A 20,249-nucleotide genomic window follows, 5' to 3' on the forward strand; every position below is an offset into this window, starting at 1 on the left:
ATAAGGCATACTTTCGTGAACTGCCTCTGTCCCTCATCGTTGTGTTGAGTGCGGTCTGTGTTTATCTAACCTAACATAGCAGGCGTAAAAGTGTATCTGTCCAGAGATCTGTATATAATGATGAGATGCTCATGTCTCCACCCCGAGAAATGGGAGTCGTTGTCCCAAAGGCGGGAAGGCAGCCAACACATTTAGGCCTACAATAAGACAATAGAAACACATTGGGATTATTTTTGACAGATTTTGTCGAGAGTGAAACCTCTCACTTCACATCATCCTCTCTGACACGTGTCCGAGCTGGAAAAACCGAAAGCAATGGATTATGGTCATTGTAGATTTTCATGTTCCTCCCACAGCTCCCTCTGCTAGGATCTCTTGATTGGGCCAATACTGACTGGGAATTTATAACGATGCCAACCTGTGTCGTGACATTGACTGCCATTTCATTGCACGCTAAAGAAGGGCTCATACCCCAAATGCTCGTGCGGCAATAAAAATATATCAATTTAAGTTTATTTACCAGAGCGCTGTCATATTTCTATTCGTTGGATTATACAGGAGGATCCAGCACCTGATTTAAGTTTATATAAGGTGGAGTCAAGCACATTGTTTATTTATTCATTGTACTTAATTATCAAGTTTCTGCGCTGGACTAGATTGAATATTTGTTTAATGAACACGACAACTCCCTTCAGCCCAGTGTAGTTCTGGAGTTGATTTCGCTCGTGAATGATTGGATTTCTCTATAGTGGAACAGCACGTTGGGCGCACAAAAAAATCAGAAAGAATGGGAAATCAAGATATTGAATTGACATCGGTCAATTAGTTGATTAATAATGGCTCAGTACTACCCCCCAACATGGCTCAGTACTACCCCCCAACATGGCTCAGTACTTCCCCCCAACATGGCTCAACACTACCCCCCAACATGGCTCAGTACTAACCCCCAACATGGCTCAGTACTTCCCCCTAACATGGCTCAGCACTACCCCCAAACATGGCTCAGTACTACCCCCTAACATGGCTCAGCACTACCCCCAACATGGCTCAGTACTTCCCTAACATGGCTCAGCACTACCCCCAACATGGCTCAGTACTTCCCCTAACATGGCTCAGTACTACCCCTAACATGGCTCAGCACTACCCCCAACATGGCTCAGTACTTCCCCCTAACATGGCTCAGCACTACCCCCAACATGGCTCAGTACTTCCCCCTAACATGGCTCAGTACTACCCCCTAACATGGCTCAGCACTACCCCCAACATGGCTCAGTACTACCCCCAACATGGTTCAACACTACCCCCAACATGGCTCAGCACTACCCCCAACATGGCTCAGCACTACCCACAACATGGCTCAGCACTACCCCCTAACATGGCTCAGCACTACCCACAACATGGCTCAGTACTACCCCCAACATGGTTAAACACTACCCCCAACATGGCTCAGCACTACCCCCTAACATGGCTCAGCACTACCCCCAACATGGCTCAGTACTACCCCTAACATGGCTCAGCACTACCCCCAACATGGCTCAGTACTACCCCCCAACATGGCTCAGCACTACCCCAAACATGGCTCAGTACTACCCCCCAACATGGTTCAACACTACCCCCAACATGGCTCAGCACTACCCCCAACATGGTTCAACACTACCCCCAACATGGCTCAGCACTACCCCCTAACATGGCTCAGCACTACCCCCAACATGGCTCAGCACTACCCCCAACATAGCTCAGAACTTCCCCAACATGGCTCAGCACTACCCCCAACATGGCTCAGCACTACCCCCAACATGGCTCAGTACTACCCCTAACATGGCTCAGCACTACCCCAACATGGCTCAGTACTACCCCCAACATGGTTCAACACTACCCCCCAACATGGCTCAGCACTACCCCCAACATGGCTCAGCACTACCCACAACATGGCTCAGCACTACCCCTAACATGGCTCAGCACTACCCACAACATGGCTCAGTACTACCCCCCAACATGGTTAAACACTACCCCCAACATGGCTCAGCACTACCCCCTAACATGGCTCAGCACTACCCCCCAACATGGCTCAGTACTACCCCCTAACATGGCTCAGCACTACCCCCAACATGGCTCAGTACTACCCCCAACATGGCTCAGCACTACCCCCAACAAGGCTCAGTACTACCCCCCAACATGGTTCAACACTACCCCCAACATGGCTCAGTACTACCCCTAACATGGCTCAACATGGCTCAGCACTACCCCCAACATGGCTCAGTACTACCCCCAACATGGTTCAACACTACCCCCAACATGGCTCAGCACTACCCCCAACATGGTTCAACACTACCCCCCAACATGGCTCAGCACTACCCCCCCCAACATGGCTCAGCACTACCCCCAACATGTCTCAGCACTACCCCCAACATGGTTCAACACTACCCCCCAACATGGCTCAGCACTTCCCCCAACATGGCTCAGCACTACCCCCAACATGGCTCAGCACTACCCCCAACATGGCTCAGTACTTCCCCCAACATGGCTCTGCACTACCCCCAACATGGCTCAGTACTACCCCCAACATGGCTCAGCACTACCCCCTAACATGGCTCAGTACTATCTCCAACATGGCTCAGCACTACCCCCCAACATGGCTCAGCACTACCCCCAACATGGCTCAGTACTACCCCCACATGGCTCAGTACTACCCCCAACATGGCTCAACATGGCTCAGCACTACCCCCCAACATGGCTCAACATGGCTCAGCACTACCCCCCAACATGGCTCAGCACTACCCCCAACATGGCTCAGTACAACCCCTAACATGGCTCAACATGGCTCAGCACTACCCCCAACATGGCTCAGTACTACCTCCAACATGGCTCAGTACTACCCCCAACATGGCTCAGTACTACCTCCAACATGGCTCAGTACTACCCCCCAACATGGCTCAGTACTACCCCTAACATGGCTCAGCACTACCCCCAACATGGCTCAACATGGCTCAGCACTACCCCCAACATGGCTCAGCACTACCTCCAACATGGCTCAGTACTACCCCCAACATGGCTCAGTACTACCCCAACATGGCTCAACATGGCTCAGCACTAACCCCCAACATGGCTCAGTACTTCCCTAACATGGCTCAGCACTACCCCAAACATGGCTCAGTACTACCCCAACATGGCTCAACACTGGCCCCCAACATGGCTCAGCACTACCCCCAACATGGCTCAGCACTACCCCCAACATGGCTCAGCACTACCCCCAACATGGCTCAGCACTACCCCCTAACATTGCTCAGCACTACCCCAACATGGCTCAGCACTACCCCCAACATGGCTCAGCACTACCCCCAACATGGCTCAGCACTACCCCAACATGGCTCAGCACTACCCCCAACATGGCTCAGCACTACCCCCAACATGGCTCAGCACTACCCCCAACATGGCTCAGCACTACCCCCAACATGGCTCAGCACTACCCCCAACATGGCTCAGCACTACCCCAACATGGCTCAAAATGCCTCAGCACTACCCCCCAACATGACTCAACATGGCTCAGCACTACCCCCAACATGGCTCAGCACTACCCCAACATGGCTCAGCACTACCCCCAACATGGCTCAGCACTACCCCCCAACATGGCTCAGCACTACCCCAACATGGCTCAGCACTACCCCAACATGGCTCAGCACTACCCCCAACATGGCTCAGCACTACCCCCAACATGGCTCAAAATGGCTCAGCACTACCCCCAACATGGCTCAGCACTACCCCCCAACATGGCTCAAAATGCCTCAGCACTACCCCCAACATGGCTCAACATGGCTCAGCACTACCCCCAACATGGCTCAGCACTACCCCCAACATGGCTCAGCACTACCCCCAACATGGCTCAGCACTACCCCCAACATGGCTCAGCACTACCCCCCAACATGGCTCAGCACTACCCCCAACATGGCTCAGCACTACCCCCCAACATGGCTCAGCACTACCCCAACATGGCTCAGCACTACCCCCAACATGGCTCAGCACTACCCCCAACATGGCTCAGCACTACCCCCAACATGGCTCAACACTACCCCCAACATGGCTCAGCACTACCCCCAGCACTACCCCCAACATGGCTCAGCACTACCCCCCAACATGGCTCAGCACTACCCCAACATGGCTCAGCACTACCCCCAACATGGCTCAGCACTACCCCCAACATGGCTCAAAATGCCTCAGCACTACCCCCAACATGACTCAACATGGCTCAGCACTACCCCCAACATGGCTCAGCACTACCCCAACATGGCTCAGCACTACCCCCAACATGGCTCAGCACTACCCCCAACATGGCTCAGCACTACCCCAACATGGCTCAGCACTACCCCAACATGGCTCAGCACTACCCCCAACATGGCTCAGCACTACCCCCAACATGGCTCAAAATGGCTCAGCACTACCCCCAACATGGCTCAGCACTACCCCCAACATGGCTCAAAATGCCTCAGCACTACCCCCAACATGGCTCAACATGGCTCAGCACTACCCCCAACATGGCTCAGCACTACCCCCAACATGGCTCAGCACTACCCCCAACATGGCTCAGCACTACCCCCAACATGGCTCAGCACTACCCCCAACATGGCTCAGCACTACCCCCAACATGGCTCAGCACTACCCCCAACATGGCTCAGCACTACCTCCAACATGGCTCAGCACTACCCCCAACATGGCTCAGCACTACCCCCAACATGGCTCAGCACTACCCCCAACATGGCTCAGCACTACCCCAACATGGCTCAGCACTACCTCCAACATGGCTCAGCACTACCCCCCAACATGGCTCAGCACTACCCCCAACATGGCTCAGCACTACCCCCAACATGGCTCAACATGGCTCAGCACTACCCCCAACATGGCTCTACCCCAACATGGCTCACCCCAACATGGCTCAGCACTACCCCCAACATGGCTCAGCACTACCCCCAACATGGCTCAGCACTACCCCCAACATGGCTCAGCACTACCCCCAACATGGCTCAGCACTACCCCCAACATGGCTCAGCACTACCCCCAACATGGCTCAGCACTACCCCCAACATGGCTCAGCACTACCCCCAACATGGCTCAGCACTACCCCCAACATGGCTCAGTACTACCCCAACATGGCTCAGCACTACCTCCAACATGGCTCAGCACTACCCCCAACATGGCTCAGCACTACCCCCAACATGGCTCAGCACTACCCCCAACATGGCTCAGCACTACCCCCAACATGGCTCAACTATGGGCTCAGCACTACCCCAACATGGCTCAGCACTACCCCCATAACATGGCTCACAGTACTACCCCCAACATGGCTCAGCACTACCCCCAACATGGCTCAGCACTACCCCCTAACATGGCTCAGTACTACCTCCAACATGGCTCAGCACTACCCCCAACATGGCTCAGCACTACCCCCAACATGGCTCAGCACTACCCCAACATGGCTCAGCACTACCTCCAACATGGCTCAGCACTACCCCCCAACATGGCTCAGCACTACCCCCCAACATTATTGTTTTGTTGTGTGGTGGTAATGCAACAGTATGACAACAGGGATTGGCACAATAGAGCTGCAGTGACATGGACTGTCCAAAACCAGTGGCAGATAACAGGAATTATGCTAGTCTTGCGTCAGCCTCCTCTCCCCCCACCAGTCTCTGTGTGTATTGTGTTGTGTGTGTGTGTGTGTGTGTGTGTGTGTGTGTGTGTGTGTGTGTGTTCGTGCCTGTGTTCGTGCCTGTGTGTGTGCGTTTGTGTTGAAAGTAAGCTGTAAACCAGATGGACCAGAACAACGTGGGATTGTCTCTTGGAGCACAGACACACACATTTGGCTTGAGAGACTGGCACCGATCGTCCTCTGAGACTCCCAGTCAAGGGAAGGAATCAGGAGACTGGTTGTTCATCTCCTCCTCAATCGAGAGTTCAAAGGAAGATTATGCAAAGCAGGTAGATGGACTAACGGACATCCAAATGGAGAGACAGACAGGTATATGCAGTTGAAGTCGGAAGTTTACATACACCTTTAGCCAAATACATTTAAACTCAGTTCTTCACATTTCCTGACATTTATTCTTAGTAAAAATTCCCTGGCTTAGGTCAGTTAGGATCCTCACTTTATTTAAAGAATGTGAAATGTCTGAATAATAGTAGAGAGAATGATTTATTTCAGCTTTGATTTCTTTCATCACATTCCCAGTGGGTCAGAAGTGTACATACACTCAATTAGTATTTGGTAGCATTGTTAAACTTGGGTCAAACATTTCGGGAATCCTTCCACAAGCTTCCCACAATGAGTTGGGTGAATTTTGTCCCATTCCTCTTGACAGAGCTGGCGTAACTGAGTCAGTTTTGTAGGCCTCCTTGCTCGCACACGCTTTTCCAGTTCTGCCCACACATTATCTATAGGATTGAAGTCAGGGCTTTTTGATGGCCACTCCAATACATTGACTTTGTTGTCCTTAAGCCATTTTGCCACAACTTTGGAAGTATGCTTGGGGTCATTGTCCATTTGGAAGACCCATTTGCGACCAAGCTTTAACTTCCTGACTGATGCCTTGAGATGTTGCTTCAATATATCAACATAATTTTCCATCCTCATGCTGCCATCTATTTTGTGAAGCACACAAATCCCTCCTGCAGCAAAGCACCTCCACAACATGATGCCGCCACCCCCGTGCTTCACGGTTGGGATGGTGTTCTTCGGCTTGCAAGCATCCCCCTTTTTCCTCCAAACATAACGATGGTCATGATGGCCAATCAGTTCTATTTTTGTTCATCAGACCAGAGGACATTTCTCCAAAAAGTATGATCTTTGTCCCCATGTGCAGTTGCAAACCGTAGTCTGGCTTGTTTATGGTAGTTTTGGAGCAGTGGCTTCTTCCTTGCTGAGTGGCCTTTCAGGTTATGTCGATATAGGACTCGTTTGACTGTGGATATAGATACTTTTGGACCTGTTTCCTCCAGCATCTTCACAAGGTCATTTGCTGTTGTTCTGGGATTGATTTGCACTTTTCGCACCAAAGTACGTTCATCTCTAGGAGACAGAACGTGTCTCCTTCCTGAGCGGTATGACGGCTGCGTGGTCCCATGGTGTTTATACTTGCATACTATTGTTTGTGCAGATGAACGTGGTACCTTCAGGCGTTTGTAAACTGCTCCCAAGGATGAACCAGACTTGTGGAGGTCTACAATTTTTTTTCTGAGGTCATGGCTGATTTCTTTTGTTTTTCTCATGATGTCAAGCAAAGGCACTGAGTTTGAAGGTAGGCCTTGAAATACATCCACAAGTACACCTTCAATTAACTCAAACAATGTCAATTAGCCTATCAGAAGCTTCTACAGCCATGACATAATTTTCTGGTATTTTCCTAGCTGTTTAAAGGCACAGTCAACTTAGTGCATGTAAACTTCTGACCCACTGGAATTGTGATACAGTGAAATAATCTGTCTGTAAACAGTTGCTGGAAAAAGTACTTGTGTCATGCACAAACTAGATGTCCTAACCGACCTGCCAAAAATATAGTTTGTTAACAAGAAATTTGTGGGGTGGTTGAAAAAATGTGTTTTAATGACTCCAACTTAAGTGTAGGTAAACTTCCGACTTCAACTGTACATACAGATAGATAGATAGATAGATAGATAGATACAGACAGACAGACAGACAGACAGACAGACAGACAGACAGACAGACAGACAGACAGACAGACAGACAGACAGACAGACAGACAGACAGACAGACAGACAGACAGACAGACAGACAGACAGACAGACAGACAGACAGACAGACAGACATCAAGAGATGGATATCTCCCCATGAATAAACATGGGGCCTATCAATATCCTGTTTATCTAACAGGGTAAGGTTCCTGTTTATCAGTGGTGGAAAAAGTACTAAAAGTACTAAAATAATTTAGTTTTAAATATACTTAAGTATCAAAAGTAAAACTAAACATATAAATAATTTAAAATTCCTTATATTTAAGCAAACCAGACTGCACAATGCCAGGGGCACACTCCAACACTCAGATATCATATAGAAACCAAGCATTTTTGTTTATTGAATCTGCCAGATCAGAGGGATGTTCTCTTGATAAGTGTGTGAATTGGACAATTTTTCTGTCTGGCTAAGAATTCAAAATGTAACGAGTACATTTGGGTGTCAGGGAAAATGTATGAAGTAAAAAGCACATTATTTTCTTTAGGAATGTAGTGAAGTAAAAGTAAAAGTTGTCAAAAAAATAGAGATTAAATACAAGTTCAGATACCCAAAAACCTACTTAAGTAGTACTTTAACATATTTTAACCCTTGTACTTTACAACACTGCTGTGTATCTGATAGGGTAAGGTTCCTGTTTATTTAGGAGGGTAACATTTCTGTTTATCTAGGAGGGTAAGGTTCCTGTTTATTTAGGAGGGTAACATTTCTGTTTATCTAGGAGGGTAAGGTTCCTGTTTATCTAGGAGGGTAACATTTCTGTTTATCTAGGAGGGTAAGGTTCCTGTTTATGTAGGAGGGTACAGTGCCTGTTTATCTAGGAGGGTAAGGTTCCTGTTTATTTAGGAGGGTACAGTGCCTGTTTATCTAGGAGGGTAATGTTCCTGTTAATCTATGGGGGGTACAGTGCCTGTTTATCTAGGAGGGTAAGGTTCCTTTTTATCTAGGAGGGTAACATTTCTGTTTATCTAGGAGGGTACAGTACCTGTTTATCTAGGAGGGTAAGGTTCCTGTTTATTTAGGAGGGTAACATTTCTGTTTATCTAGGAGGGTAAGGTTCCTGTTTATTTAGGAGGGTAACATTTCTGTTTATCTAGGAGGGTACAGTGCCTGTTTATCTAGGAGGGTATAGTCCCTGTTTATCTAGGAGGGTAAGGTTCCTGTTTATCTAGGAGGGTATAGTCCCTGTTTATCTAGGAGGGTAAGGTTCCTGTTTATCTAGGAGGGTACAGTGCCTGTTTATCTAGGAGGATAAGGTTCCTGTTTATCTAGGAGGGTACAGTGCCTGTTTATCTAGGAGGGTCCAGTCCCTGTTTATCTAGGAGGGTAAGGTTCCTGTTTATTTAGGAGGGTACAGTCCCTGTTTATCTAGGAGGGTACAGTGCATGTTTATCTAGGAGGGTACAGTGCATGTTTATCTAGGAGGGTACAGTGCCTGTTTATCTAAGAGGGTACAGTGCCTGTTTATCTAGGAGGGTAAGGTTCCTGTTTATCTAGGAGGGTACAGTGCCTGTTTATCTAGGAGGGTCCAGTCCCTGTTTATCTAGGAGGGTAAGGTTCCTGTTTATTTAGGAGGGTACAGTCCCTGTTTATCTAGGAGTGTACAGTGCCTGTTTATCTAGGAGGGTACAGTGCCTGTTTATCTAGGAGGGTAAGGTTCCTGTTTATCTAGGAGGGTACAGTGCCTGTTTATCTAGGAGGGTCCAGTCCCTGTTTATCTAGGAGGGTAAGGTTCCTGTTTATTTAGGAGGGTACAGTCCCTGTTTATCTAGGAGGGTAAGGTTTATGTTTATCTAGGAGGGTAAGGTTCATGTTTATCTAGGAGGGTAACGTTTCTGTTTATTTAGGAGGGTAAGGTTCCTGTTTATCTAGGAGGGTACAGTCCCTGTTTATCTAGGAGGGTACAGTCCCTGTTTATCTAGGAGGGTAAGATGTCTGTTTATCTAGGAGGGTAACATTTATGTTTATCTAGGAGGGTAAGGTTTATGTTTATTTAGGAGGTTATAGTCACTGTTTATCTAGGGGGGTATGGCTCCTGTTTATCTAGGAGGGTAGGGCCCCTGTTTATTTAGGAGGGTATAGTCCCTGTTTATCTAGGAGGGTAACATTTATGTTTATCTAGGAGGGTAAGGTTTATGTTTATTTAGGAGGGTAAGGTTCCTGTTTATCTAGGAGGGTAAGATTCCTGTTTATTTAGGAGGGTAAGGTTCCTGTTTATCTAGGAGGGTAAGGTTCCTGTTTATTTAGCAGGGTAAGGTTCCTGTTTATCTAGGAGGGTAAGGTCCCTGTTTATCTAGGAGGGTAAGGTTCCTGTTTATCTAGGAGGGTAAGGTTTCTGTTCATCTAGGAGGGTACAGTTTCTGTTTATCTAGGAGGGCAAGGTACCTGTTTATCTAGGAGGGTAAGGTTCCTGTTAATCTAGGAGGGTACGGTTTCTGTTTATCTAGGAGGGTACGGTTTCTGTTTATCTAGGAGGGTACGATTTCTGTTTATCTAGGAGGGTAAGGTTCCTGTTTATCTAGGAGGGTAAGATTTCTGTTTATCTAGGAGGGTAAGGTTCCTGTTTATCTAGGAGGGTAAGGTTAATCTTCTTTTCATGCATAGAGTACAGCTCCAGTGTCACGCCTTGGTCATTATATTTTGTGTTTTTGGTATAGGTTTGGGTAAGCCAGGGTGTGACATGGGTTTATATGTTGTGTTTCGTATTGGGGTTTGTAGTAATTGGGATTGTGTTGATTAGGGGTGTGTCTAGTTAGGCTTGGCTGCCTCAGGCGATTCTCAATTGGAGTCAGCTGCTTATCGTTGTCTCTGATTGGGAACCGTATTTAGGTAGCCTGAGTTCGCGTTGTATTTTGTGGGTGTTTGTCCTGTCTCTGTGTTATAGTCACCAGATAGGCTGTAATTAGTTTCACGTTCCGTTTGTTGTTTTGTATTCTCACAGTTATTTCATGTACGTATTCTTTCATTAAAGTCATGAGTAACCTACACGCTGCATTTCGGTCCGACTCTCTTCATTCAACAGACTAAAACGTTACATCCAGCTCCCGCCAGGGTCCCTCTGAAGATAATGTACACCACCGCACCGTGTGATTAACGCCTTTAATTATTATAGGCTGTTAGACTGGGGAGATTACACACACGTTACTGATGTCTGACTCTTTCCTTACATAACTTACCTCTTGCTACAGCATACTTCTCCTTCTCAGATAATACAACTTCTTCCATTTTGTCCAGATATATATTATAGCATGCTTAAAAATCATGCATGAGGCGCAGAATTACTAGTAGAGTTAGGTAAGTAGAACCAGAGGGGAAATGTTAGATGTGACAGTGATAACTACTAGTTAGGTAAGTAGAACCAGAGGGGAAATGTTAGATGTGACAGTGATAACTACTAGTTAGGTAAGTAGAACCAGAGGGGAAATGTTAGATGTGACAGTGATAACTACTAGTTAGGTAAGTAGAAGCAGAGGGGAAATGTTAGATGTGACAGTGATAACTACTAGTTAGGTAAGTAGAACCAGAGGGGAAATGTTAGATGTGACAGTGATAACTACTAGTTAGGTAAGTAGAACCAGAGGGGAAATGTTAGATGTGACAGTGATAACTACTAGTTAGGTAAATAGAACCAGAGGGGAAATGTTAGATGTGACAGTGATAACTACTAGTTAGGTAAATAGAACCAGAGGGGAAATGTTAGATGTGACAGTGATAACTACTAGTTAGGTAAATAGAACCAGAGGGGAAATGTTAGATGTGACAGTGATAACTACTAGTTAGGTAAGTAGAACCAGAGGGGAAATGTTAGATGTGACAGTGATAACTACTAGTTAGGTAAATAGAACCAGAGGGGAAATGTTAGATGTGACAGTGATAACTACTAGTTAGGTAAATAGAACCAGAGGGGAAATGTTAGATGTGACAGTGATAACTACTAGTTAGGTAAGTAGAACCAGAGGGGGAATGTTAGATGTGACAGTGATAACTACTAGTTAGGTAAGTAGAACCAGAGGGGAAATGTTAGATGTGACAGTGATAACTACTAGTTAGGTAAGTAGAACCAGAGGGGGAATGTTAGATGTGACAGTGATAACTACTAGTTAGGTAAGTAGAACCAGAGGGGGAATGTTAGATGTGACAGTGATAACTACTAGTTAGGTAAGTAGAACCAGAGGGGGAATGTTAGATGTGACAGTGATAACTACTAGTTAGGTAAGTAGAACCAGAGGGGGAATGTTAGATGTGACAGTAATAACGGGGATTCACTTCCAGCCTTAGAGCATCAGTGTCAACTCTGAGAATGAGTTTGTGTTTGAATAGTCGTCATGGTCTTCGTCAGGTATATTGGGCAATTAACAGATACTGTAGACATGGGCTGTGTGGGAGATTTGGTTTGCGAAGCAGTTATTGATCACTTCAGAATTTCATAATACTCACTGATACGATTAATGGCACCCAAAAATATTAATCTATCTTTTTTTGAAACTCTGTTTAAGTCTGTGTTTCCTGTATCCTGCTGGGAAATGTTTGTTCCAAAGCCCCGTTTTTTTTATAAATAGCATTAGATAATAAAGCTGAAATGGCAAAGTTTACAGTGTTATATCAGACAGGGTTATAAAGCGCTGTCATCCATTCCAGCTCCTATAAATCTATACCATATGTAACTGTAAAAAAATGCCATTCTCCTAAGACGCAATCCTCCAGCCAAGACCAGGGGCTACTGCCTACTCCCCTTCATGGCTCAGTTCTCTAGAGTTCAGAGCCCACGTAAAAAAAAATAAGAAAAGCAAAAACAACCCTCATTTCACAGAAGTGATGATGATGATGAATGATGGCTTCATAGAGGCTGCTGCCGCTGCTGGTGCTTTATGTGGGGTTTGTAATGCAAGTCCCTTGTTACAATTGTAGGCCTACTCTTTGGCATGGAGTGGAATGTCGACCGCACTACTGTCCTGGGTCCTTTTTGATTCGACAACTTGTTAACACAGATCTTATATATACTGAACAAAAATATAAACGCAACATGCAACAATTTAAAAGATTTAACTGAGGTGCAGTTCATATAAGGAAATCAGTCAATTGAAATAAATTCATAAGGCTCTAATCTATGGATTTCAAATGACTGGGAATGAAGACATGCATCTGTTGATCACAGATACCTTTAAAAAAGTAGGGAAGTGGATCAGAAAACCAGTCAGTATCTGGTGTGACCACCATTTGCCTCATGCATCGTGACTCTTCTCCATCGCATAGAGTTGATCAGGCTGTTGATTGTGGCCTGTTGAATGTTGTCCCACTCCTCTTCAATGGCTGTGCGAAGTTGCTGGATATTGGCAGGAATCGGAACACCCAGAGCATCCCGAACATGCTCAATGGGTCACATGTTTGGTGAGTATGCAGGCCATGGAAGAACTGGGATATGTTCAGCTTTCAGGAATTGTGTACAGATACTTGTGACATGGGACCGTGCATTATGGTTATGCTGAAACATGAGGTGATGGCAGCGGATGAATGGCACAACAATTAGTCTCAGGATCTCGGTACATTATCTCTGTGCATTCAAATTGCCCTTGATGAAATGCAATTGTTTTTGTTGTCCGTAGCTTAAATCTGCCCATACCATAACCCCACCGCCACCACCATACCATAACCCCACCGCCACCACCATACCATAACCCCACCGCCACCACCATACCATAACCCCACCGCCACCACCATACCATAACCCCACCGCCACCACCATACCATAACCCCACCGCCACCACCATACCATAACCCCACTGCCACCACCATACCATAACCCCACCGCCACCACCATACCATAACCCCACTGCCACCACCATACCATAACCCCACTGCCACCACCATACCATAACCCCACCGCCACCACCATACCATAACCCCACCGCCACCACCATACCATAACCCCACCGCCACCACCATACCATAACCCCACCGCCACCACCATACCATAACCCCACTGCCACCACCATACCATAACCCCACCGCCACCATGGGGCACTCTGTTCACAACGTTGACATCAGCAAACACCATACCATAACCCCACCGCCACCACCATACCATAACCCCACCGCCACCACCATACCATAACCCCACCGCCACCACCATACCATAACCCCACCGCCACCACCATACCATAACCCCACCGCCACCACCATACCATAACCCCACCGCCACCACCATACCATAACCCCACCGCCACCATGGGGCACTCTGTTCACAACGTTGACATCAGCAAACACCATACCATAACCCCACCGCCACCATGGGGCACTCTGTTCACAACGTTGACATCAGCAAACACCATACCATAACCCCACCGCCACCATGGGGCACTCTGTTCACAACGTTGACATCAGCAAACACCATACCATAACCCCACCGCCACCATGGGGCACTCTGTTCACAACGTTGACATCAGCAAACACCATACCATAACCCCACCGCCACCATGGGGCACTCTGTTCACAACGTTGACATCAGCAAACACCATACCATAACCCCACCGCCACCATGGGGCACTCTGTTCACAACGTTGACATCAGCAAACACCATACCATAACCCCACCGCCACCATGGGGCACTCTGTTCACAACGTTGACATCAGCAAACACCATACCATAACCCCACTGCCACCATGGGGCACTCTGTTCACAACGTTGACATCAGCAAACACCATACCATAACCCCACCGCCACCATGGGGCACTCTGTTCACAACGTTGACATCAGCAAACACCATACCATAACCCCACCGCCACCATGGGGCACTCTGTTCACAACGTTGACATCAGCAAACACCATACCATAACCCCACCGCCACCATGGGGCACTCTGTTCACAACGTTGACATCAGCAAACACCATACCATAACCCCACCGCCACCATGGGGCACTCTGTTCACAACGTTGACATCAGCAAACACCATACCATAACCCCACCGCCACCATGGGGCACTCTGTTCACAACGTTGACATCAGCAAACACCATACCATAACCCCACCGCCACCATGGGGCACTCTGTTCACAACGTTGACATCAGCAAACACCATACCATAACCCCACCGCCACCATGGGGCACTCTGTTCACAACGTTGACATCAGCAAACACCATACCATAACCCCACCGCCACCATGGGGCACTCTGTTCACAACGTTGACATCAGCAAACACCATACCATAACCCCACCGCCACCATGGGGCACTCTGTTCACAACGTTGACATCAGCAAACACCATACCATAACCCCACTGCCACCACCATACCATAACCCCACCGCTACCATGGGGCACTCTGTTCACAACGTTGACATCAGCAAACACCATACCATAACCCCACTGCCACCACCATACCATAACCCCACTGCCACCACCATACCATAACCCCACTGCCACCATGGGGCTCTCTGTTCACAACGTTGACATCAGCAAACACCATACCATAACCCCACTGCCACCACCATACCATAACCCCACTGCCACCATGGGGCTCTCTGTTCACAACGTTGACATCAGCAAACAAAATACCATAACCCCACTGCCACCACCATACCATAACCCCACTGCCACCACCATACCATAACCCCACTGCCACCATGGGGCTCTCTGTTCACAACGTTGACATCAGCAAACACCATACCATAACCCCACTGCCACCACCATACCATAACCCCACTGCCACCATGGGGCTCTCTGTTCACAACGTTGACATCAGCAAACACCATACCATAACCCCACTGCCACCATGGGGCACTCTGTTCACAACGTTGACATCAGCAAACTGCTCGCCCACACAACGCCATACAAGTGGTCTGTGGTTGTGAGGCCGATTGGACGTACTGCCAAATTCTCTAAAACGACGTTGGATGCGATTTATGGTAGAGCAATGAACATTTAATTCTCTGGCAACAGCTCTGGTGGACATTCCTGCAGTCAGTGTAATGATCATGCTATTTAATCAGCATCTTGATATGCAACACCTGTTAGGTAGATGGATTATCCTAGCAAAGTAGAAATACTCACTAACAGGGATGTAAACAATTTGGTACACAACATTTGAGAGAAATACACTTTTTGTGCGTTTCTGAGATGTTTATTTCAGCTAATGAAACACGGGACCAACACTTTACATGTTACGTTTATATTTTTGTTCAGTGTAATTTGATATAATCGCTGCCTTAATGCCTCAGTGTTGTCAAAGGATCTGATGACGGCTGAGGGATGATATTACTAAAGGCCTTTCTATTACTATGTGAAAGCCACAGAGCAGTTCTGCTGGTGGTCAAGATCGGGACAAGATCCTCCCTGCTGCTTAAATAAGAAAATAGGGTGTTTATTTATGATTTACAAATCCATGTGAGTAAACCATCAATAAAGCCTGCCTTTCAAAACCTGTGTACAGATTGGCCCCCATCAATCTCCTTGATCCTCCCTGCTGTTTTTTAAGTCCTTGCTTTCCCTGGGCAGTTTTAGAGACCTGAATGAGAGGCTCTGTTGATTTCTCTCCTTTAGCTCTGTCTGTTTTAGAGACCTGATTGAGAGGCTCTGTTGATTTCCCTCCTTTAGCTCTGTCAGTTTTAGAGACCTGATTGAGAGGCTCTGTTGATTTCTCTCCTTTAGCTCTGTCTGTTTTAGAGACCTGATTGAGAGGCTCTGTTGATTTCTCTCCTTTAGCTCTGTCTGTTTTAGAGACCTGATTGAGAGGCTCTGTTGATTTCCCTCCTTTATCTCTGTCTGTTTTAGAGACCTGATTGAGAGGCTCTGTTGATTTCCCTCCTTTATCTCTGTCTGTTTTAGAGACCTGATTGAGAGGCTCTGTTGATTTCTCTCCTTTAGCTCTGTCTGTTTTAGAGACCTGATTGAGAGGCTCTGTTGATTTCCCTCCTTTATCTCTGTCTGTTTTAGAGACCTGATTGAGAGGCTCTGTTGATTTCCCTCCTTTATCTCTGTCTGTTTTAGAGACCTGATTGAGAGGCTCTGTTGATTTCCCTCCTTTATCTCTGTCTGTTTTAGAGACCTGATTGAGAGGCTCTGTTGATTTCCCTCCTTTATCTCTGTCTGTTTTAGAGACCTGATTGAGAGGCTCTGTTGATTTCTCTCCTTTAGCTCTGTCTGTTTTAGAGACCTGATTGAGAGGCTCTGTTGATTTCTCTCCTTTAGCTCTGTCTGTTTTAGAGACCTGATTGAGAGGCTCTGTTGATTTCTCTCCTTTAGATCTGTCTGTTTTAGAGACCTGATTGAGAGGCTCTGTTGATTTCTCTCCTTTAGCTCTGTCTGTTTTAGAGACCTGATTGAGAGGCTCTGTTGATTTCTCTCCTTTAGCTCTGTCTGTTTTAGAGACCTGATTGAGAGGCTCTGTTGATTTCTCTCCTTTAGCTCTGTCTGTTTTAGAGACCTGATTGAGAGGCTCTGTTGATTTCCCTCCTTTATCTCTGTCTGTTTTAGAGACCTGATTGAGAGGCTCTGTTGATTTCCCTCCTTTAGCTCTCTCTGTTTAAGACACCTGAATGTAGACACTCGTTTCCCTCTCTCTATCTGCTCTCACAGTAAGAAGATACAATTAAGAGAACTCTGGGTGCCCACTGCCCGTCAACGTCCACCACACATTCATGGACCAATGACTTCCCATCATTTCCTCTTTGACGTCGGCAGCAAAAGAAAATCTATAATGTTCTCTCCAGGAGCCATGCATGGAGCCCGGCATGGAGTACAGACATTCAATATTCCTTTATTCTACACTCTTTGATTCTCTTTTTCCTGACGGCTGCACCCAGCTCGCCAGCAATACACCCTGGTCAGGATTTGGAGCTTTTCAAGCTAGCTTGAAATGAAGTCAGAGTCACATTTATCAAGGGACTATTGATTTGGATTGATGTGTTTGAGTAGTGTGCACTGAGGTTAGATTGATCAATGACCTGTTGCACACAGTAATTGCAATCAATTGATTGTCTATTTTTGAGATAACTAGCCAACAATAAACAACACTGGGTCAGTTATCTACTTACACTGCATGTTATATACTGTATGGAAGTCATTTGGTTGAGATAAGTTTAGACATATTAGATGGTTTTTATTTGAAGCGGATAATGAATGAACTACAATGTCCAAGATTAAGAAAATAACCAAACAAGAAATATATTGTACGCAACATAATAAAACATAATAAAATATATTGTACAACTTAACCCAACATAATACAACAGAATAAAATATATCCTACAACTTAACCCAACATAAGAAAAAGACAATAAAAAACAGAAAAGCAATTAAAAGGTTTCAAGAAACAACCTTAGGAATCACTTATAGTACTGCCGTTTCTTTTGCCAACATGAGTTAAGTCTTTAACTAACTTCCCCTTTAAATTATGGGTGTTGCATTTCCCCCTAATCATGCAATTCTATTCCCTCACCACCACCGTGGACTACAAGGTTAGATCTGAATAAAACATATTGAATTACACTGCTGAGAAACAGAGATGATAATAAAACCAAATGTTTTTATTTATGAACCATATCAGCACGAGACTGTACATTCAGACCCAGTGCTGAGTCACTTACAGTGTATGAGATGTCAGCCCTTCCCAATTGCGGACCCAAACAGTAATGGGTTATTCCTGGGCAGGTCGGAGACTAAGGCTTTGATTAAAGGCGGCCATCAGATCATGCCCCAGTCACACTGTGACTGAATGCCATGTTGCCGGGCAGATCTGAGGAAACGATGATGGCGCTGGATCACAAAGGGATGCTCAGCTTATGTGTTTTCCCCTCCACCTGACTGAAGTCGTCTCCCTGGGGGTTTCGGCAGCTTGGAGGCCAATGCTCTACCATTATGTCATTAAGGAGACTGCTGCTTTAATGTAGCCTACTCCCCTCTACAACATAAATAAAGTCCTCTAGTCATTCAGGAGAACGAGATAGAACTCATCTTGTTTTATCGTGCTTTATACCCTTAAAAACACCTTTAAATTTAGTCATTTAGCAGACGCTCTTATCTAGAGCGACTTACAAGTAGTGCATTCATCTTAAGATAGTTTGGTGAGACAACCACATATCACAGTTAAAGTAAGTACATTTTCCCTCAATAAAGTAGTTATCAGCAAAGTCAGTGCTAGTTGGAAAATACATGTTTGTGTGTGTGGGGGGGTGAGGGGGGGCACCATGGGATTAATTTCAGAAATTCTTTGAAGAGGTAGAGTTTTAAACCCCTGCGATGCATCAGTGGGAGACTGGGCCTGTATCCACAAACTGTCTCAGAGTAGAAAATTGGTCATAAGTGCTGAGAATAGAGACATTACTCCTACTCTTATGGATAAAAATAAAACTATGCATGAAACCTCTTTAGTCATAAGAGTCACACCATGTTGACAGATATTAAGGAGACCTCATGTGCTGTCATAACCAGTTAAGAGTTACCAACAGGCTTCTTGACAATAGAAAAATGCAGGGAGTTAAAAATTATATTTTGATATCTCAATATAATCAATCCATAAATGATCTAGACCTACAGTACATGCAACAGTGTCTTTTGTATTTTTCACATATCACATGATATGCCTAAATCCAGAGGTTCTGGCGCTTTCTTCCCTGGGGGCTTCTGATTCAAGATTGGATCCGGATCCTGCACCTTCGTCCTCTGTTCTGTCTCGCTCTCCGGTTGTTTCTACATTGGGTTCAGATCCTCAGATCTCCCCCTCATCGGGCCGCGAGGCTGTCTAAGTCTCCGGCCCATTCATTATCCACGACGGATACTACAGCTGGCTCAGGTTCATTGGGCCCCACCACCCTTCGGTCCTCGAGGGGTTTGCGAAACGACCTCCTCAGCCATTGCACCAGCTGTTGTCATCGGCAGCTCTATGGTAATAAAAATCTCACTGGGGCTGTCCCCAATGAAAAAAACATATTGGTTGACCGAAAGTCGTCTGTTTTTTCGACCAATCGATTGGCCAAAATGTTTAAACGTGTACTTTTCCATATATAGACACACCCTATGTGTTTTAATAAAATCAACTATATGCATTGAGCATACAATTTGATGAAATAAGACAAATGCCTCAAGAGAACACCAAAGATCTAGATAATCAGAAGAAAAAAACTTTCATCTGACCCAACTATTCTCCTCCTACTCCTGCTGCTTTCGCAGATTCTGCCATTACTCTCCTGAAGTTGCCGGTAATAGGCTACATGAGGAGTCGGCAACACTTCTCATGTGGAAGGCCAATTTATCTTACCATTTCTACTGATCAGCGTGCCAGTTGTGGTTTTCATATGCACATTTTTTCGTTTAATTTAATTTATAATAACGTCTTCATATCTCAAAATCATTGTCATGTGGTTAATCCCAAATCTATCTGAATCTTAATGAAAATGATACAAACATAAAAAGTTACTTCTACTGCCATTGCCAACTAAGTAAAAATAGCCTACATAAAGCCAACAAATAAAAATATTGCAGCCTGCAGGTAGAAAATATCCTGATAAAAAGAAATATCCTAT

General features: G+C 46.1%; 1 protein-coding gene across 1 annotated transcript; it reads left to right on the plus strand.

The window, feature by feature from the left end:
* Nucleotides 1-2,982: 2,982 nt before the first annotated feature.
* On the plus strand, nt 2,983-5,307 carry LOC135565097 (uncharacterized). Its single transcript, XM_065011131.1, has one exon. The coding sequence runs from the start codon at nt 2,983-2,985 to the stop codon at nt 5,305-5,307; it is 2,325 nt and encodes a 774-aa protein (XP_064867203.1).
* Nucleotides 5,308-20,249: the final 14,942 nt, after the last annotated feature.

The sequence above is a fragment of the Oncorhynchus nerka genome, linkage group LG27 (genome assembly GCF_034236695.1).
Source record: "Oncorhynchus nerka isolate Pitt River linkage group LG27, Oner_Uvic_2.0, whole genome shotgun sequence".
NCBI classification, from domain to species: domain Eukaryota; kingdom Metazoa; phylum Chordata; class Actinopteri; order Salmoniformes; family Salmonidae; genus Oncorhynchus; species Oncorhynchus nerka.